Below are 22167 nucleotides of genomic sequence, written 5' to 3'. Positions count from 1 at the left end.
AGGAAAGGAAAGGAAAGGAAAGGAAAGGAAAGGAAAGGAAAGGAAAGGAAAGGAAAGGAAAGGAAAGGAAAGGAAAGGAAAGGAAAGGAAAGGAAGTTCTCGGTGATGGATGGTGTTCGTCCAAATTATTGTGCACTGAATTTAAAAAACAGGCCCTGTCACCATGTCCCCTAGGTACCTAAGCAAGCCTCAGATGGCATTCTCTATCCTAGGGCTTGTAGGTTATGTTTAAAATAAGTATTTTGCTGATATACCTGCTGGTGTGCGGCTGGCACGGTGGGTATTTGGCCTAATCCTGCAAGCGCTCAACCTGCTCCTGAGAAAAGAGGGAAATAAGGGATGAGGGAGAAGAGGGAATTCTTTGGAAGGGGAGAGAAGTTTTAGGACAATTTGTTGGCATGGAAGTTCCGCGTTTTATGTGTAATAAACTTAATAAGAATGTTCAAACACCCAGTAGGGGCAGAAAGTAAATACAGATGCATCTGTCTCCTCACTGGGGACAAGGAATTGCTTCTTTCCCATCAGAATGCAGTAGCAGAAAACACAGTGTTCCTCTTCACGGAAGAGCTGAATACTCCGTGTTTCGCTGGGAGAGCGGAACGAGCTCCGTTGCAGGACACCCTGCCCTTTGCTAGCAACAGAGGCGCAGGTGAAGCACGTAAATGCACTGGTTTCTGCTGCYGGCACCTGCCAGGTTTTGTCACCCTTGTACCTGTCTGCTCTCGAGGCCTCGGGAACGAGCGCAGGGACACCCATAAAGACCATGTTGGACGTCCACAGGTTCTGCTGATACCCCACATTTGTTAATCTCAGTCTTTATTTCTCCTTCTTCAGCACACTTGCCAAAGCCGGTTGCATTCGCTCCAACCTCTCAATTCATTCTGTTRAGGAATATTATCTCCTTTCAAGCTATACATGCTTCTGGAGACCGGCTGTGTCCATCCCAGTCCTTCCAGCTTCCACATTCCCCTCCATTCCTGCTATTTCTTCAACGTTTCCCTGCGTTTGCAGCCAGACACAGACACAAGGAAAGCAGTTGGGACAGCCCACAGCAGCAAACGTGTCGAGATACCTTCCATCTCATCGTTTCTCCCCCTCTCCACCCCATCCCCTCCCCGTTTCCCCGTGGGAATGCTGCTTTTCCCTTGCCCTGGGCGAGGTGGCACCTTTGGTGGCCATCAGGACTCACCTGCTGCGAGCGCCCCGTGTCCGTGTCCGGCGCTCCGAAGGCTCCTCAGGACCAGCCTCATCCGCAGCATCTTCTTCGGCTCCGCACCCCAGCAGCTCTGCGAGAAGGAGCAAGTTTTGCCGTGAGGACTTCACGCYGCCGCACGGGGACTGGGTGGTCCCCAAGCCGCCAGCGGAGCCCTCTGGAAAAAGGAAATTGCTTGGAAATACCCCAAGCACTTAAAAAYAGGGAGGGGAAAGAGCCTAGATGTGGCATGTTTTAAAAAACATAGATATATATATATATAAAAAAATATATAAAATATGTATATATGTATCAATACATATTAATCAAACCCCAGGCTAGCAGAGTTTGGCTTAAGCAAAAATCCTGTTACACATAAAGACTGTAARAGATTTTCCCAAGATCACGAGACCGTTCTGCGCTTTTCCCTCTTCTAATCCTGCTTTTCTCCCCTTGTTCCCCCTCTTCCCGCRTGCCATACGAGCCATTCTGCCCCATGGCCACACCGCGGGCAGCGCAGAGGACACGAGGGGCTCGCCGGCCTTCCCATCCTGCTGGTTTATGCTCTGGCCGGACACTCACCGGATCCGGAGGGCAAATCCRCCTCCAAGTGCTTCTCTGGCCAGAAAAGCCAACTCCAGGCCCCTGCACAGGTTATTTTAGCYTTCATGGTGCCTAAATAATATTAATATGGGCTGCATGAAAGGGAGAAGGTGATGGATTTGGTTTCCTTGGGTTACTGATGCTCTCCCCCTGGGTTGTGATTTCCAAACATGGAATAACACAGGAAACCAGGGCAAAGAAGCAGAGATGCCCGGAGCCTCCAGGGCAAAACACGGGGCAAGGAGGAGAAGGGGTCCGAGTGCCACTTAGACAAAATAATAACAATCTTAATTATATTATTATTATTATTATTATTATTAGGTGTTTAGGGAAAACCCACCACGGCTCTGGTGGGATGAGGTTTGGTACCCTTTGGTAGCAAGTCCTGTAATTTAACGCATTCTTCTACCTGCATTTTAAGTGTTTGGTCTTGAAGAGACTCTCCCTTTGCTGGGCCTTAGCTCCCTGGGAGGGAAATGGTCAACACCATTTTCTAAATGGGAAATCCGAGTCCTACAGGGTGTGTCAAACGGGTGCAACATTCTTTTTTCTTCTTCCTTTTTCCTTCTTTTTCCCTATTTCGTTTCCTCCTTTTTTTCCCATCCACTCAGTAATGTGTAAGGAGGCACACACAACATATTCCTTTTGATTTACAAATGTTTACTGACATGTACAACTTGCAACTTTTAYCAATATGCCCTTATTTTACAGCTTCCCCTTGAACATCCCATCTGAAAGCAGCCCAGATGCAAGGATTTCAGAGATGCCCAAAGAGGAGCATGGATCTGGCAAGGAAATAAAGGGAAATCTTGACTCGATCCCTTACCCTGGTAGCCTGTGTCTTCCTCCACCCATTGAAGGCATTGAGACCCTCTCACATTGCTTCAAATGCTCTGCATGGTCCTTCCTGCCGGGTAACTTGGAGCAAGCTGCCCTTTTGTTGTGCCAACAGTTGCATGGCAGGCTTGGAATATATGAGCGCTACAACCAGATGTGTGTAACCACCAGGYTGGAGAAAACCCCTCTATAAGCAAGTCCACGAACCTGGCGGCTCCTGTGCTGCAGCTGCAGCACGGCTGCATTTGCTAAATGCTGCTGGATGTGCTGGGAAATAAAGGTGCGCACCTGCAGCCCGTGATGTGGCTAAGAAACGGGGGGTTCCTACCCTCGGGGCGTGCAAATACACTGATTTGCACGTTCGTATCTAAATTAAATAGCTGAAGTTGCCCTTGAAGTTACAGTATTGAACCTCTGCTGGCATGCAGCTGCAGCRCTGTGGTGCTGCGGAAGATACCATCAGATGCCAAAAATGGTTTGAAGCCRCAAAAACAGCTGCCAGGAGCTCTCTGCAGGGGAAGAAATAGGTGYTTGTGCCGTGGGACGTGGGGCCTTGTTTCTCAGGAGAGGAATGCCACGGTAGGAAAGAAAACGTGGGAGGAACACAACGCCCCAAAGCAGCGACAGCGCATCCCGTGTCTTAATTAAGGGGGAAAAAAGGGGTTTTGGCAAAATTGCTGGAGCGCTGGCAAAAGGGGGCCCTCTCCTTGCACCTGGAGGAGGGTTCGGGTTTGGCTACGGTTTGGCACCGGATCAAGACCTGGCGCTGCCGTTGCAGGGCTGCACCTGAAGGTTTCACCCTCAGGGCATCGGAGACGTTCCCTTGGCTATTACAAAACGCGCCCTCCTTGACCTTAATCCTATGATCTCAGGCCTGGGTGATGGTGTTAGGGGCTAGGGTCTTGAATCTGAATTTTAAAAACTTGGCAGCTGGGATCTCTACTAGCATCATGGGCCAAATTCAATAAAATCAACTAATTTTTACCCCTTTGGGTTTTTTTTTATTTTTGTAAAAATCTTTTTTTCTGCAAAATCCTACTTATCTTGGTTAATGTGAGGGATAATATTGCAGGTAAAGCAGAACAACACGTGGATTTCCAAAATTTGCCATTGCTGCATCTAGCACTGTCCGCAGCGGCCAAACGTCCTTCTTCAGAAGCCTCCTGAAAACTTTTCCTCTCCAATTTCTCTTTCCAGAAAGCATCCTGCTCGCTGAGCAATGAGATCCCACACCTTCTCTATGCATTTACGTGCCATTATTTAACCATCTATTCTCTACCGCATCTGTTTCTGCAAATCAGAGGTCACTTCCATGACCGCTATTGGATTTTGCTGCAAATACATCCCACGGAACTGCCAGGAACCACGCAGAACGCAGCCACAGCGCTCCTTTTTGTAARAAACGAGTAAAAACCAAAAAAGTCGAGTTTTTCTCACAGAGGCAAATGGAGGCTCTGAAACCACGCCAAGGGTTAAGCCCAATGAACACCGTGGAAACTTTTCTCCTTGCCCTGAGCACGGTCAGCTCTTTGCCTACAGTTTTTCTCCTGAAAATCTCTTTCGAAATAAACAGCAGTGAATAGAAATGTTGAGTTTTAGCAACCTCCTGCAGGGAGAGCCCTGGGGAACCTCCAGCTTTGCTCGTGCATGGGGAAAACAACTCAAAACCTCTCTGCTTATTTTGGTCTGGTTTTTATTACGGCTTCTTATTCTTAGATTATTTTTGTGCTACTTCATTATTTCCCGGTGCTGACAGGGCTTCCTTTAGCAAACACCAAACGTTGAAATATTGCTTTTATAGCCCTTTGAAAAAATCRTCGAGAGCAGCTGTTCCTGTTGAGAGAGCGGCAAAAGGTGCCCTAAATCAGAACATCTCCTATTTGTGTTGTAATTTAACAATTTGATACTTGAGCAGATAACACTTTAATCACTCCTAAGTAGCACCAGCCCTTAATAACAGCGTAAAGCGCCATGATTTTGCTATTAGGCATAAATTGCAGCAGCACCACTGATTTAGGGGGTGTGCCAGGAAATTCAATAGTTAAAACGAAAGTGAATATGATAAAAGTGAAGAAGCAGTTAACATTAAAAACTGTTTTCTTTAAAAAAAATTATTATTATTATTAAATGCTGGTGTATTTAACACAGTTTTCTGCAACTAGTGGTAAAAATGAGCATTAAACTTCCTGCAGATGGATGTGCCAGGTCTTTACCGGCTCCGGATGAGATTTTTACCTCTTACTATGGATTTGCTGCTGCCAATATCAGGYACAAAATTAAGTGAAACCACGACGGAGGCTGATAAGGCTTTTGCACCTCCCTGGAGCAAAGTGCAGGGAGGGAAAAGAAGGGAGCTTTGGCGGGGGTTAAGCGAGGTAGGGAGGCAAATCCGAGATGCGGAGCGGGAGCCCGCAAGGAAAAGCTGCCAGCTGGCAACGGGCCAAACTGATAAACCGRGAAAAAGAGGGAGATGTTTGGGATGCTGAGGGCTTGGACTTCAAAGAGGTGCTCGGGGAGCCTCCTGGCCACCGGGGCCGTGCAGGGAGCCCSGGGTGGGCTCGAGTTTTCCAAGGAGAGTTTCCAAGGGGCAACAGCCGGTGCCCATAGGGCATGGGGGGTGACAGCTGGAAGCTCCTGCCCGAATCCGGAGCAGCAAAACGCCTCCAAGGAGGCACAAAGCGGGAGCTGGGATGCGCTCCCGCAGCACCGGCCCCGCGCGGGTCGCTTGCCCTGGCGGCAGGAGCGCGGGTCGCTTTCCCTTTTCCCGGGAAAAAGGCTGTGGAAAAGGCCTCTGGAGCAGGTGCATGCCCGCGCCGTGGCGCCCGGCGAGGCGAGAGTTCAACAGGCAGCTAATTGTATCTCTCTCGGAAAGGAATTGCCTCAGACCGGTTAATTTGTCAAGATAACGAATTGCAGCAATTCCCCGCGCTTGGAGCCGGGCCACTAACACACGCGGCTCTGAACTGCATTTAAACCCGTGATGACAGAGCCTATTGCAATACTGGCGGCGCAGGTTCCCGACGGCCGCGGCAGGGCGAGCGGGCGCACATCCCGCGCGGCCGCCGGCATCCCCCCCGGATCCCTCCTCCTTTCCCAAATCCCGCGCAGGGAGAAGCGGAGCGGTTTGTTGCCCTGCAGCGCCTGCCTCGGGCTCGCGCTCGCTGCGGCACCTCGCGCAGGTCCAGCTAATACCGAGGTGCCTCGAGGGTATTTAGGGGGTGAGGGGGAGGTTTTCAGGAGTGAAATCAGATGTTCCTCCTGATTTGAGCCGGAATAATCATCCTGCACACCCCGTTCTTGTACATGTGCTTGCTGGAGAATGCTAAAATGACTTTTGTTTTGGAGTGAAGTGCATCCACAGGGAGAGTTCTTCCCAAAAAGCGACTCCGGCCGTTGCCACAGGAAAACCAGCCCTTATAAACCGGGCATGGGGAAGAACTCAACAGTAGACAGCTCAGGACTTCCTACTCAATTTGCAATCACTTACTCAGACCTGTGTTCCTTACACAGCTTACGAGGAGCCGGGATCAAATGGAACGGTCCTAAACGGGCTCCCCCAGGTCCCACATCTGGGTTGGTGGCTCTGCCCGGTGACCAAACGCCAGCCGGGTCGGAYGCCGACCTTGTTCCCCTGGAGAGCCCCGTGTACAACACTCTCGACACTTACCTCACAGGATGTTGTGAAGCTTAATTAAATGTGCGCAAAAGCATTCGGAGATCCTTAGATGAAAGCTGTTTTTATAAATGCAAATTATAATAATTACGGCTACTAACCGCCATCAACTCCCAAAACAATTAATTCAGGTTGCCACAGGCCATCCCAGCAACGTGTGCAGAGAGGCACCAGCCATTTAATGACATCGGTGTTGCGTGAGAACCCAAAGCCTGCAAAGGCCACAAACAAAGAGGAAAGCGCCGGGGACTCATGGATTTACCTGCCCGGTGCAGCGGGGCCCCGGCACCCACCAGGCTCCTTGCTCCAGCAGCTGGCACCCACCTTATTCATTGTGGGGATAACATTAAATCCCCATGATTTTTTACAGCTAGTGTTGTACGGGTGCCGAAAACACCTTGCAAAAACCTCGCTTGCAAAAATCAGGGAATACCTCACTATAACTCTCCTTTTTTTCCCCTTAAATTCTCCGCCCTGCGTGCTTAGGGAGAGCTTAGGGAACTGCCAGGCTGGCCTGGAGGGTGCAGACACCCCATGTGTCCRGCCAAATCCCCAAGGCCCAATGCACACGCTTAGCTGACAAGCACCTGAAATCCGACCCATTTGGCTCCCCCTTTCTTGCCRCCTCAAAACTGATCTGGGCTTAAACAGTTCAAGCCTACAGGTGTTCAGGCGCTCGTCGGACCGAGGACGTGGTCAGACCCCACAGGTGAATCCCAAAGAGCTGGCTGGCCCACCTGTGCCCCTCAGGCTTATTCCTGGGCTCTGCTTTCAAGGCTAAAATGCAGAAGAGTAGTAGTTAGCGAGCAGCCAGCCTGCCCAAGCAATTAGGCTAAAGGCGCTGCAGGTAGAAATTCAAGCAATGCGCCCAATTTCGTGTGTGCGCTCGGGAGCGCGAGACTGAAGCCTTTAACGTTTAACCTCRCAGCAAATTAAGCCTGCTTGCTGATGGAGTGGGAAATGTTTGGTAGTGGAACTTGACACAAGACTCATTAAAAGCACAGACTCATTAAAAGATGGTTTTTTTTTATGTTTTTCTTTAAATAGTGGAAATTTGGGGGGTAGTTAGTTTCCTAATTAAAATAACAGCAAAAAGGGAATACTGCCTATAAGCACAGTGTTAGCTGCAGAACAGCATTGCCTTGCAGTTTCTGATGGACTAATAAAATCAGCAGATCTCACAAAAATCCTTCACTTGGGATGCAAGGTGTACAGACTAAACCTACCGCAATAGCAGCAAGCCTTCTGCCTGCAAGCCTTACCAGAAGCCAGTTTCCCGTGTACCAAACCTGAAAACATGTATGTTTTCCATTCTCCCTAAAAATATTGTCTTTCTATAATATATAATACCTTTTTTTTCATTTTAAATATAGAAGATTTGAACGTTGACGATGAGTACTCAGAAATTGCAGGGCAGGTTTTTATGGGGTTTTTATGCATGCATGCATGCCTATCTGCCTACTAAACTAACTGATGCAAGATAGACAAAGCATGCTACCTGTTAGGTACAAACGTGTTATTTAAATCTGCACAGGACAGACATTTACTGTGACGTGAGCATATGCAAGCTGTGTGTTGGCGCGCACATGTGCACCGAGATATATTTACCTAACACACTCACATTCTGCGGCTCTCTTAACGAGCCTTATAAACTGCTCTGCTCAATGTCTCTTGGCCAAATCCTACAATTCGGGCTAGAACTTGGATGCATTTTCCAAAGGCGCCTCGAGGCATTGGGATATAAAAGAAGCTGGGGTATCAGAGCAGCTCTGGGCTCAGCCTCCTCTGGAGCACCCCGACACTCGGCAATTTGCAGGGAAGCTGGGACTGCTCAGGCTGCTGGAGCAGACACAAGGGCAGCTCTCCTTCTTATGACAACCACATTGGGGTTGTCAGTCACCAGCTGCTGCCCTGGCTTGCTGGTAGCCACCAGCATGGCTTGCACGTCCCATGTCCAACGTCCTCCAGAGCTTGTGGTGCCCCAGTGGCATCTGCAAACCCAGGGGACATTTGCCTTCAAAGCCCCGGCCACGACAAGAGACTAATTTGAGATGAAAATATACAAGTTTGGGAAGCAGACATGCTATGCTTTACATAAACAAGGTGAAATATGGCCCTGCAGGGAGCTGCGAGCAGCTCCTGGTGCCTCTGAAGATACCTGAGAAGAAGGTACAAGAGAAGCAAAGAGCTGATGTCTGATGCTGAGAGATGGAAAAAAAATCACTGCGTCTCACTGTGCCAGTCCCTTTCACAGCCTTCCTCGCTCCTCTTCGCATTGAAGTATGTGACAGGAATTTAGAGATAAGATTCCATCTCGGACAGATGTTCACCTTTTAGAAGAAGCATTCTCTTTAAAGAGAAGCTAATTAACCTCAACAGCGTCCTCTGATAGCTGTCGAGTACCGCACTGCTTGTCAGCCACTCCTTTCATCACTTAAAGTGCATTTTGTGCCCGTGTAAAGCAATTAATGTTCCGTGGGGCAGGTTTRCCCTTACAAAACATCTCCCCACGTTTCTGCATCACCTTAGCTCCCTTCTTCCTCCCCTGCCTGCCACCACCAATTCTGCTTGCATAGAACTGCATTACTCACAAATAYTCACTGCCTACTTGCTCATCACTATGTGCTTGGAGTCTCTCCTTACTGCTTGATTCTGGGTTAGGGTTGAAGCTCTTCCTCCCATCTCATATTTTCTGGCACATTTTGGAGCATTTCAGCGTGTCGGTGGCAACCAGGCACGTTGCAGGGAGAAGGGATCAGAGGGAAACCATCAGCGTGGTCCTTGATGATGTGCAAAGCATAGCTTGAAGCAATATCCCTTCTACTAGGACAGGACTCTGCAGTAAGCCACTGTTTCAGGCCTATTTTAGTAATGATTTCCCTCCAAGTCAGTGAAATTAGAAGTGTCCTAAGTTAACTGTGGGAGAAAGAGCCCCATGAGCAGGGTAGGGCTGGACAGGAGTTGGCTTTGCCAGCTGCAGTTGCCACCTCGGGGGGTTTCTCACACTGATATCACAGCTATTTATTATTATTTTTTTTTTCATCTGCTCCCTTTTTATCAAAAACAGACACACAAAGCCGGGTGATGCTCCCAACCTCTGCCCGCTCCAAGGAGGAAAGAGGAAGGCGACGCCGCATCCGCATGGCTCTTCTGCCAATAAAACCTCCTCGAGCCTCGGGGGAGCCAAGTGGTTTTAGCCATTGCGATAAATGTCAGAAAGTCAATGTAGAAACGCTGCCAATTCCAAAAGAAAGGGAAGAAAACGTTACTCTGCTTGAGAGATGCTCAGCCCAAAGGGCCACTAGCAAATGTTGCTTAAGTTATCTTTTAAAAATAGGKTTTTTTTAAAACAAAACTTATTTTTTCAACAAAACTGTATTAACTATGAAAAGTCCTGTAATATTTGAAAAGTGTTACTACCTTTCTGTCTTACTTCAGGAAGTGCCTGGAACTTTGTATAAAAACAGCTCTAATACTTCCACATATGCCAAGCTTTTACTATTCCTTTTTCCTAGTATTTCAAAAAGAGTTATTTTCAAACTAATGAGCATTTTTATATACTTTATTTTTTCTTTTCTTTTCTTTTCTTTTTCTTTTCAATATTATATTGAGTAAATAACTCAAATGTAGTGATGAAAAAAATACGCTGAACGAGTGTTTTGGGCATCCTTCTCTCTCCTCCATCCTCTCAGTTGTACACTGTATTTTCCCTGCCTAAAACCCAAGACATTTCAAGGGCGGTGGCATGTGTGTGTGTGTCCTCCAACAGCCTTCCATGATCATGGTTGTTGTCACACTGACACCTAATGGGAGCTCGGAGTAGAGTGTTAAGGATGGCTGATTTCCCAGGGGTGTGATTTGCCCGATGCTGGAAAAAATTAGCTCAAATTATCCAAGAAAATTAGTTTAGAAAACGGACTTTGCTTGAGCGTGTGGGTAGTGTTGGAGAAGACAACATTGGGGAAACCTCCCCGCAYGGAGGATGCTGCTGGGGAGCGCGAGGCTGGGGTTTTATTCCTCCTTTGGCCACAATGCATCTTCTATGGCCAAAGAAACAGCAAATTGTCCTGCCAACCTTCCAGGTGGTTAATAAAATTTCGGGTTACTGAGGTGTGGTGCCCCTCGGCAAGGAGCTCCCTTGCACGGATGGTTGAGGAGAAGCTTCCGTGGGTCCCCAATCCCGCCCGGCACCAATGCGTCCATGCGGCGTRGCACCAAATCCTGGGATTTTCCGTGAAATCCCTGCGGAGGCAGCCCCAGAAAGGGCTCCCCGCTTAAGGTAGTTCAGGCATCGAGCAGGATTCAAGACTTGTCAAGGTCCTGGATGATCCTAAAATATCCCTGAAGGACAAATACCATCTGTGCATGAGTTCAGGAGCTACAACAGTCTCACGGTCCTGAGATGATCAGATCACRAAGTCTCACTACAGGCTACCCAAACGAGAAGAATATTTACTTGGAATCACAGACATGAGAAAAGCCTGGCATTTGCCTCCRTGTACTGCTTTGTAACAGGCATTTTTGCTCAGGTTTTCATCTGACAGGTAAAAAATTTGCTTTTGGCCCAACCTGAGCTTTTCCCTAGGGATTCCGCTAGCAATAGTTCTAAGAGCACGTCGCTGTCCCGAGATGAGATTTTAACAGGAAGATGGTTATGGCATGTGCTGGTTTTGTTAGGCTGAAGATAGTCAAACAAGAGTTAACACAAGACCAGCAAAACCTCTCTGCTTTTGACGCAGGAGTTTTACAAAGGYGAACTGTGCCGGAGTCTCTCGGAGGGGAGTCTCCAGGGAAAAGGAGCCCCAGGCTCCTGATTTTGCCCCGAGGGACTCCCCAGCACCCCCAGCTCTGGCTGGCGATGGAGCCAAAGAGGAGGCAATAAATACACAGCCCTTTGGCTTTTTTTTGTTTGTTTGATCAGAAAACAGCTTTGCAAAGATGCACGCATTTAGCAGAGYGGTTTTTCACGGATGCAGGAGAAGCTGCAGACTTTGCAGCACGTTGCCCCACCGCTCTTGCTCACTGCTACTTCACCTCACCAACGTATTTGCTGATAATGCCTCGTCAGGCCGTTGGGAAAGGCGGCCGGGCGGGATATTCCCACCCCGCGCTCATCCAGCGCCCCGCCAGCCCCCCATTCCCACCCCTTCCCCGCTGCCACGGCACGGAGGCGAGGAATTGCAGCCTGTCACATCACGTTACGTTCCGCAGCACAAGCAGGACAAAACACATACCAGCTGCCAGGCAAAAATGCGTCGGCCAGCGCGCGGATAAACGCAAGCCGCGGGTTCCCSGCGAGAGAGCGGGCGCTGCCGACGGCCCCGGGCAGCTCCCGCCGCCGGGAACGCCGCTCCGGCCGCAGAAACACGCGGATAGCGGRGCCCAGGAGCGGCCGGCGCGTTTGCGTGGAGCTGTTCCTACGAGCGGCCGGATTCGGGCTGTATATGTGTAAATAAAACACGCGCTGATGTATACACACACACACGTGCACGCGGCGAGATGTGTGAATATACATTCTGCGGCTTTGAACTGCAGCCTTTTGGCCCCCGTGCGGGCCTTTTGAAGCTAATGGGAGATTTACCAGGGGCTTTTTCACAGAGCTGTAGGCAAGACCGGCACCCAGAACACATGAATATTACCCYATAATGATATACTGTAAATCATCCAGCGAATTACAGGCCATTACATTTCATCCAGCTATCCYGCACTGAGCCAGAAAAACTTGTGTTTGACTAATGCATAAATTGCATTTGGCCAAAGCCTATTTCCCAGCAAGGTGTTCARTCGGGCTCCATGCAAAGACACCTTCCATGCATCCACTTCTTTGAGAGGTTGTTTCAACACTTACATTAACTACGTGTGCTTCTTATTTAAATGGACTTCAGTGCAGGGAGTCAGCGCTGAGCCCGTGAATTCCTAACATCAAATATGTCAGTTTTCTCACTCTTTGCAGTTAGCTGAAACCACAGGAATTGGAGCTGGAAAAAGTCTTTCTTGAGGTAGAACAACGTTCCTGGCATGCGGCAAAGATGTGCGTTAATAATCACTGCTTTTAACCATATCCTGACATAATTTCGATGCTTCTTCCCAAAGCTTAAACCTTTCTGAATGCGGTTACCATAAATTAGAATCATAATTCAACTTTTTGGTCTACCRACCTACCATGTAGGTTTATGCCTAACCACCTGCCATTTACCCACTGTTAAGGAACCAGTAAGAAAAGCGGTGTTAATAAAATAATCCGAGATACATCACAGTACAGCGCAAAGTTTCTGAACCACTTGCAAACTTGCTGAGAATTCTAACTCATTGAACACTGTATTTTGAGTAGCAGATTGTATAAATTAGTTTTTTTCTGCTTACTCTTGCAAGGGTGATTACTGGTGAATTTACAGGAATACTACTGGGTTTCTTTCCTCTGACTGGCTGTGCACACATACAGATTCAGGGAATATTTCATTTCTGGAGTGGAAAGCCGTACAGAGCCACATTTCCTAATGTTAGAGAGTCTAACACTGCAAGGCAAAATGTATTTATTCGTGTTGAAAATTTGCCTGGACATAAGAATTAACATCCTATTTTTTAAAATTGTTATCTTGCAATGATGTCAGAATTACCCTTTTCCCCCCTCCTTTTTTAACTTCTAATGCATCTTGAAGCATACAGTGTATTTTTGTGTTTATTTTGAAGGAGACAACCACTGAAGAACACTATATCCAAGCATACTATTTAAATTCCCACCTATAACATCAGTCAATGACTGCGTATGCACTCACTTGTCTTCTGTAGCACTGATCTTCGGCACTAAACTATCCTCAATTATGGAATATCCTCACACCGTGAAAAACTCTGAGTTGGTTTTCCTTTTGTGACTGAATGCTTGATACGTTGCCATGGAAAGTAAGTTTATTTACTTGTTAATTAGTGTTCTTCCTTGTTTGTTGCCTACCTGTATCAACTTTGCTGGAGGTTCTATGGATGAACTAGCAAAATATGGAAAGGAAACACATTAGGCACAGGCAGCTCCTTTCAGTCTTCAGAATTTGGGAATACAGCTTTTAGTTGTAAAGCAGACATAGCATGTGGGTATATATACAAAAATATAACTTCCTAAAGCCATCCCTTGCAATTACTGATTTCTTTTTCTATTCAACATCATCATGTAAAATGAAGGCCTGATTTGGTTAGCATTAAATAGAGCATAACTGTACGGCTGAGGAATATTACAAAATATGGCGATTGCTAAAATCAAAAAGTTCAGGAAAACGGTGTCTCCATTTCAGGTATATAGCGGTGCTTTTCAAAGCAGCTTCTAWACGGGGCAAGAATGTATCAAAATAAACAAAGAAAACAAAAAGGAATGCCATGCTTATTCCAAAGCCTGACACAAGACTAAATCTCTTTCAAGTGAAGATCCACAGATCCTTGCGCCGAGCTCTGCAGCTAAGCAAACCAGCTCGCCTTTGATGTACTTCTAATTATTAGGGACTGAGGATTATGTCTTTAGGCAAAGCTGTCTAGCAGGGGGAAGGTATAGATCAAACCTGACATCATGACACAGGCAAATGCCGAGGTGAGATGAGGTGGAGCCAAAAGGAGTTTGGCATCGCTACAGACTTGAAGGAAAACAATCAATTCCCCGAAAAGAATGCGGCAGGCGAAGCAATCAGCGTCTGCAATCTATGGATATGACAGCTCCTAGTAGTTTAATTAACAAAAAGCAAAATATCAGAGTGAAGGAGGTTCAGTGGACGCGTTTATGCATTCACGTAAGAAGATGGAGAGGGGCCTTCCACATGAGGCTCTGTCTTGGTCACCTTCTGCAGAGCGCAGAAGTGCTGGGAAGGGGAGGTCCACAAGGAAACTAAACTGGTCCCGAGGCCACTGACACAATGGAAATCTTGTTGTTTTTAGCAGGCTCTGTGTCAAATATTGTGTGTGCTTTGATACACACAGGGCAGTGCACACACATGCACAGGTAAATTACATAAAATTGCTACGGATCTTAAAAAAACACTCCCTGGAAAATTCAAAAAGGTCATGTGGTGAACCCCGCTTTTCACCATTGGTTAACTGCCAGTTATATATAAAAAAGGATATTTTTTCCTTACAAATGCCTTTCTGGCTCTCTGGGGGAAAAGTCATTTTGCTAGAAAACTCATAGCAAGTGATCTGATTCCAGAGACTTGATTGACTTCAGCTGGAAATCTAAAGAAATGAGGAATTCTAATGCTTAAATTGAGGAGTTAGCTCCACAAGCCCCTCCARCCTTCTTGGATCACCGTCCAAGTGTGCATCGGATAGCATTTTTTAAGCATGCCATTAACATGTTACACAGTGAAATAATGATCAGCAAAAGAGGGTGGGAGAAGCACAAGGCTAATAAAGCCAGCCTGAACCCTGAAAGCACCACAGAGGTGCACGTGCCAAGGAAGAACAGGAATTGGGGAGAGCACTGCCGGGAACAGGGGGATGGAGGCAGCAGAAAGCACCAGAGCCCAGCGCAGGCTCTCACACACGCTGGGTGCAAACACATCAYGGCACTATGGACCTTTACAGACCATCACAAAGCACCTACGAGCCAATCCGTATAAAATACTTCCACAGAACAAAGGAAAAATGAAGAAATYCTGAGCTTAACGCTCGGTTCAGTGTTGTTTCTTACCAGTAAGATGTATTAAGGGCCTCTCTATTTTAAATGCCATTTTATGAACATTGTGGGATCTTATCTCTACGGGAACTGATAAGATTTCATACCTCATTTGCAAACATTATAGAGCTTTTCCAGATTTTTTTTTTAAATGGAAAAACCTCAAGCGTTGTCAGGAGATGTTACTGAACCACCAGACCGTTAGTCAGTCCATCTACCTCCTCAGCACAATCAGATTATCTCGACATCAGTGTTTCCATTACGATACCTCTGATAGAAACGTTTCCTAAACATTAGTGTTACTGATATTCTGAATTTATTTCTAAGTAGAAAACCCGGTCTTCATCATTTGCTTTTGAACTCTGCAGCATTTCCCCGTCTTGTCACAACACGAATCCCTTTTGGGTGAAAGCTATTGATTTAAAGGTTAAAAATCACCTCGCTGGGCCCTAATGCAATTTGTTGGAAGTTGGCCTTGGGAAACTTTCTGCCACTGCCTACATATGCTCCTCGCTGGATGCTCACTGAGCAATGACGTCCGAAAGGCTGAGCTCCTCACCTCTGTGATCATTATTAGTTATGGCATCTCTTAGCAGGCTGTGCCATGTCGGTTCCTTGCAAGGAACCTTGTTCCTTCATGGGAATTCATTCCCATGAGTTTTGACATGCGGAGCCTGCAGTTTGGAGCACTGAACAGACACGCTCTTCCGCGGTGGACAATATTGTGCCTGGGTGTTTGGGCTCCCGGAGCGTATGTGCGAGGTGGCACCCAGAAGCATAATTCATTTGTAAGCCTGCAAGTATTGTGAGCATTGAAAAAAATAATAAAATCCTCTCTGTCTTTAATAAAGAGAAATGAAGTGCATAGAATATATTTTAGGTGAGGTTAAATGAGTACTCCATGACTTTGTTAAGGAACCTGTAGATCTACTACAGCAATAACTCAGGAGGAAATTTTGGCAGCTGTCTCCATGTCTGTGGCCACTGGTCTGCTGGTCAAATGGAAGTTGTGGAAGAGGTGAGCTTTCCATTTGCAGTCTCAGAGATGCACGGTACCCTCACTTCCATCTTGTAGTGCCTCAAGATGCTTTTTCACAGATTATCAGACACAAAATCAGTGAGAACTATTGTCTTTAGGGGACTTAAATGTCAATTTGCACCAAAATCATAAGCAGGGAACAGCAACAAGCTCACCTGACGTTGTCCCTGCTCAGCAGCATCCTCAACCAGTCTGCTCTGAAGCACTACCAGTGGTTTTAGCACATTTATCTAGACAGACTTCTGAGCTTTGATGATGACTTCTTGGAGACACTATTTAGAAAACTGTCATCCCGTGAGGTACTAAAATTTTGAAAATTTTGAAACTATTTTTAGTTCTTTCTTGACACAGATCTTGATTTAATATCCCCGAGGAATCCAGCAGTGATTACAGAACTCGGCTTGACATCTATAAATTTAAGTTGAAATTATATTGTCATTCTATGTTATTTGCAGGAGCTTGAAACTTTTCCAAAAGCCTGAGTTTGAAATATATTATGCTTGAAGTGAGCCCTATGCACAGAAGTGTCTTGACAATTTAAAGATATCTGGGGCAAGACTCCGAGGGTCCCAAACTCCAGCTCTCAAGGGCTTGGGAATCCTCCAGGAGTACTGACTCACTCTCTTTCAAATAGAGGCAAGCTGGTTTTTGAGGATGGGTCAGCTCAGGAAATACCATCCCATGCAGACCAAGAGAAGAAGTTCATGCTTGTGCTATTTAGAACAAAAGTACAATAATTGATATACAAAGTTTCTTATAATTATCCTTTTGCTTTCACTGGGCACAAAAAAGAATCCATGTTTCTTCACACCTTTTTTTGCTACCAATAGTTGCTGGAATAAAAACAGCCCAATGAGAAGACCTTGGAATACAATATAACAGAACAAAACCTCGGGCTTAGATTTCAAGCGTTTAAGGTGAGATCCAATCTGCAGTGAAATGAACTCATGGGAGATTCTTGTTTATTGTAATATAAAATGAATTGGATGCAAATTCATTACTAATAGACTGCATCTCAGCGACAGTTTGCCCCGAGGGCATTGAGTCTACTCAATATTCTAAATCACCCTGATAGTTAATTATTCAGTAAATGAGAACATTTTAAAGACTTGTGAAATGTGAAATGACTTTAATAACTTCTGTTGATGGGGCATTCCAGACGTAAGTGTAGGATGGCTCGGAAGGAGGGGAAGGGAATTGTGTGTGACCGAACCGGAGTAYCCCACGTCTCGAACCCAACAGGGACAGCAAGGCACCTGCGGTCACTTCAGGTTTCCTCCCTGTCCCCCTGCTTGTGCATGGGTCTCAGTATTCTTAAAAATAGCCTAACTTAGAAAATGCAGTTTACAGACAAACAAGTAAAGACTTAAAGGTTAAGGCTTAAATTTCCAGGACTAAGTGTGGTATAATTCATTCATACTTGACTAACAGACCGACAGGAGATGACTGGCGACAACAACTCTTAGTTATACTAAGTGTAGAGGAAAACTACCTAGAGCCTCGAGGCTCTCCTTACAAGGAGAGCAAACTGCACGAGAGCTSTAACTGCACACATTTAAGAGTGCTCTCTAACTACCTAAAAGCTCTGGTTTTGCTCTCAAATGCAGTAGTGGAAAGACCTGCCTGAAGGCCTAGCACAAGGTGGCAAAGCAAAGAGCTGCCAAAGCGAGTTCAGGAGAGCTGAGCAATTTCCCTGAGTACGCAGAGAGGCGACAGAACAAGGGAAATGTGTGTACTTAACATTAATATGGTGTTTGGTTTGCAGACCAGCTACACAGACTCTGTCACAGCACCYTGAGTTACAAAAATGCTGCCTTCTTTCCTCAAACCATGCAAATGAACCAATAACCCCCTCGCAAACATAACACGGTGCTGTATAAGAATTGATTAAAACAAAAGCATCATTTTTTTTTTTAGTGCAGTTAATTCTTACCAACTCCAGTAGTTATTGATTCTGCATCAATGTCGTTAGCCTTTTTCTTTGCCACTTCAGCTAGTGCCAATTCACCCTTATCTAGCGCAACGTAATGGATGTCCTTTGGAAATAAAAGAAAAATAAAAGATTAATCTAAAATGAATCTCATAGGAGTAACAAAAGAGAATTTGAAAGAAAGAGGCTCTTTTATTATTTAGATCACAAACACAGATGGAACTGATGAACCTACTGCTACATTTCATTCTCTCCCAATGCAAATTTATTATCTTACTCGTGCTGTTGAATGCAGCGTTTCGTGTTAACAATGACTAAAACGCTGACCAACCATGCGTTGATAAAAGTGCAGCTATTGACTCCACGTGTGAATGAAACCAATCTGTCTGCTTTTAAGTTGCGCGGGTTGGCGCAACAAGAGCTGGAAGGGGATTGCGCGGAGGTGCTTCTGGCTGCAGCAGATCTGAAGTTCYCGAATTCTTCTGGCTCAGAGCCTGCATTTGATGTGCGTTATGTTTCCAACTAATGCAGGAGTTTGGGAGGGAAACCTTTGGGGGCTAATTTTGCTTTGGAGGTTTTCATATTACACTTAATACTCTTTGCGTAAGATGGTGATAGTCTTCCCTGTGCTGATATTGGAGGTAATAAGAGCAGCAATGATCAATAGTTTGGAAACTCCCACTAGRGACAGGATTTCTGAACACTGCAGGATTTCCTAACTTTCTTCTGCAGTTACACAGCAGGCTTTTCCAACAATTTTCTTGGAGAGCATGCACTGTTGTTGGTAATCTAGATCTCCTCTTTAGCGCAGGGTTGAAAATCAGAGAGTTGCAGTAGGGATTTATCATTACCTGGCAAACTGCAAAGCTTTTAACCGTGTTTTAACCTCCAAGATGCCAAGTATATAGTGGAACTTGCAGGGAAATATATTCCCAAGGGAAAACTACTGTCCTTGCCAGTGATTTTAGTCCTTGAAGTAAAGTTTCATCCCTGATTATCAGTAAAGAGACATTTAAACCCCCTCTCCTTTGCTGCCAGAGCAGGTTGATCTGTGTCTGAACTGAAAGCTATTGAGTAAGAGTGAAAACCCTTTCCCATTGGCAAAGCTGGGGGCTTGTTTTGTGCTGAAAATGGCAATTGGTATCAAAAAACATAAGCCATCGCTGGCCGTTGTGCTGCACTCCATCTGCATGCAGGAATTTCAAGGGAAAAAAGTATTTATTACACATATGGATCCCTCCATATCACAAAAGCAAGTGTATTCACACTAATTCAGAAGACTTCAGGTGAAACTGTCCTCCTCTGGCTGAATTTACTGACATCTTCAACATGGCAGAAACCCTGCCAGAAACCAGTGAGCAACTCTAGAAAGGGAAGAATGGAAAAAAAGGGCATTGAATGGGAGAAGAAAGATACTGCCTGCATTATTCTCTTCTCATTTAATACGAAAAAAAGAAAAAAAGAAAAAAGAAAAAAGAAAAAAAGAAAGAAGAAAAAAAAAGAAAAAAGAAAAAAGAAAAAAGGAAAAAGAAAAAAAAAGAAAAAAAAGGAAAAAAAAAAGAAAAAAGAAAAAAAGAAAAAAAGAAAAAGGAAAATAAAGCCACGAGGCAGCCAGATCAGGAGGTCGGGGAATGAGGCTGAGTGCAGCGGGGAATGTGATGCTGACTCTTCCCATCCCTGCAGTGCTCACTGATCCTCAAGCCAGGTGGGACTTCCAAAAATGCTGATGTGTCTTGGGGCAAAGCAAGGACGCGTGAACTCGCTGCGAACTCTGCACTTCCTCTCGTGCTCGCTCTGCCCCGGTCGTCACGGGCAAGGGCCCGAGCAGCAAGGTAGGATTTCTGCGGAGATTAAAAAGCAGATCTTGTCAGCTTATTTAGATAACAATGGAAAACCCAAGGGCTCTAGAACAAGTCTGAGCTTACAAGTATTTGAATGGATAGGTAGATGATGTTCATCAATTTAAAGTCGATTCTGACTGGGCTTTAATGACTCGCTGTTGTTTAAGCTCAGCGAGGTATTGCAGACTTGTGCCCAGTTTYTTTATATTAAACTTGGGTAGGGGATGGAAGCAACTGCAAAGTTCTTGCAGTTAGGAGGATGCCCGTGCTGTTCATGGTAAAAGATTGGCACTTTCAGGTCTTGGTTTTGCCTGTGTTCTTTGTTTTGCATGAAAAAGGATGAAGATGGGAGAAATCCTTCACTTACTAGTGGGGGATCTGGAGACAACTAAAGATGGAGCAGCAACCGGGTGCCACAAGTTCCTGCCACAGGAATAAATTAAGATTCTTTTGACTTTTGTCTCCATTTTTGTCTCCATTTCAAAACAAGTCTGAAATAGAGAAGGCTGTATGTGGAAAATATCGCAACTGAACAATTTCAGATGAAATTGAGGTGGTCTCCATTCAATTGAGTCCCCAAAAAAGTTGTTTTTAAAAAGAATTTCTAAATCTCTGAGTAGGATAAAACCAGAAAATAAATAAAAGAGAAAAGCACTGAATTGCAGGGTGCATTCAAGAATGGCAGGATTTTTTTTTTCAAGCTGAATATTTGTTGCAGATTTTTTCACCCAATTATCTAAGAATTTAGCAGTGCCAAGATCACGTCCTTCTCAAAAACAATGGTGAGGATAAACACAGTTTCCAGCTGCTTATCAGGAGTTTGTTGAAGGGCCGTATTTCATCATCGAACAGTCGGACTACTTTTTGGAGTTCCTTTTTACCCTCATCTTTGTTAGTCACAGAGCTGGTCCTCAGTGAGCAGAAGTCATTTGAAACCTCGACGCGCACTTGTCTCTAGGATATTTCTGGGCAAAATTCCAACATTTCTTCCAAACATGCACTTTCCTCATCAGCGTATCACTCAAGATCTGACACTTTTATTAAAGTGTCTTTTCCTTGCCTTTTTGCTACCTTTGGTACACGGGATGGCCTTTTGAATTTTCTGCAGCCGAGAGCTGSAGCACACTACAAAAGGATTTCAAGTTAACAACCCTTCCATCACTTGATCTTTTCTGTCACAGATTGGATCAGTCACTATCCAATAACTGTAGCTGTTGTTCATGATATTATGTTCCTTTCAATTTTTTTTTTGTTTTTAATTGAACTTTGTAGGAGATGATAATAATTGATGGACTTAGATGTGACGTGGGGGTAAAGCTTAAGGGGAGACGCAGCAGCGGCTGCGTGTCTTGCTATGGCATCACACTAGTGATGACGCTATAGTTATAGCTTAAGGAGGAACTTTTAAGCCTTTTTTTTTTCTCCTTTTTCAGTTTTAGGAAAGAAATCAGTCTTTGGATAACATTCTATCAAACTTTTCTTGCAATCTTAAAATAATTGTCAGGCTGGTTGCAGCGCTCTGTTTGGCAAAAGAGACATTAAGATGAATTCTCCAAGATCAAGAATACGTCCTTAGAAGTGTCAGAAGGCAGATATTCAACCAAAGACAGGTATCCAACCCAAAGATCCTCTGAGCCTGTGTTATCTCTGATCCTCTCCGTCCTCTTATTTTTTCCCTTCTCTGTCCTCTTTCCTTCTCTGCTCTCTTTAATGAATACCTTTTTGTTTTTCATCTTTTTTATGCCATCGAGTATCTATCTTTAGTCTGCTCTTTCTTCTTGAAATTCCATTGAATTAACTGGGACTAATGCATCCCTCCTAGGGACAGCTGGGGTTTTATAAACTCATTTGTTTGGTCTGTAGAGCAATCGTACAAATAACTGACCTGCGCAGTAGTTATTTCTATTGCACATAACTAWAAATGCTTTAACTATGGGTGAAGTCAAGTTGTATGTTATTAATTGCATTATAAATAAACAATATATACAAATTGTTCAAACAGAAGTGAAGGATGCACAAACCTTAGGCTTAGCAACTGAACTATTACACTGAAATCTAGGAGGACTGTAAGCTTCAGGGAAGAGGTTCTCTCTTCCTCGTTTTCATGCAGTATTTGAAGCAACGAAGCCCCGTTCCCTTAAAACTACCATGGCACAAAAGAATACTTTTAATGAGTTGTTTTTCCCTAAACTTCCTGATTTATGTACTTTGTCATTTTGCAGCAATGCCTTGTTACCTTGCTGTGAAGTCTCTTCACTCACTCCCTGCCCAGGTGATGGTTTAGCTGAGGGAGCTTTCCCCAATGGGTGGTGGCCGTTGACGGAGGATTGGGGGACTTGAAGGCGAGCACTGCTCGTGGTAGAACTAAGAGGAAACTACGGGCCCTGAATCTCAAACATAAC

General features: G+C 45.3%; 1 protein-coding gene across 1 annotated transcript in view; it reads right to left on the bottom strand.

Annotated features, from left to right (window-relative positions):
• The window catches only part of WDPCP (WD repeat containing planar cell polarity effector), a 79904-nt gene that overhangs the window by 8461 nt on the left and 49276 nt on the right, over window positions 1-22167 (bottom strand). Inside the window, exons 13-14 of the mRNA XM_026033989.1 lie at window positions 17928-18030; window positions 1190-1286 (exon numbers count right to left, since the gene is read on the bottom strand). Of these exons, the coding sequence (XP_025889774.1) occupies window positions 1190-1286; window positions 17928-18030 (200 nt within the window). The remainder of the gene's footprint in view (window positions 1-1189; window positions 1287-17927; window positions 18031-22167) is intronic.

This window comes from Nothoprocta perdicaria, unplaced genomic scaffold (genome assembly GCF_003342845.1).
Source record: "Nothoprocta perdicaria isolate Ctin4 unplaced genomic scaffold, notPer1 scaffold_138, whole genome shotgun sequence".
NCBI lineage: Eukaryota > Metazoa > Chordata > Aves > Tinamiformes > Tinamidae > Nothoprocta > Nothoprocta perdicaria.
Note: the sequence above shows the minus strand (reverse complement) of the source record. Positions and strands in the feature narration are given on the sequence as shown.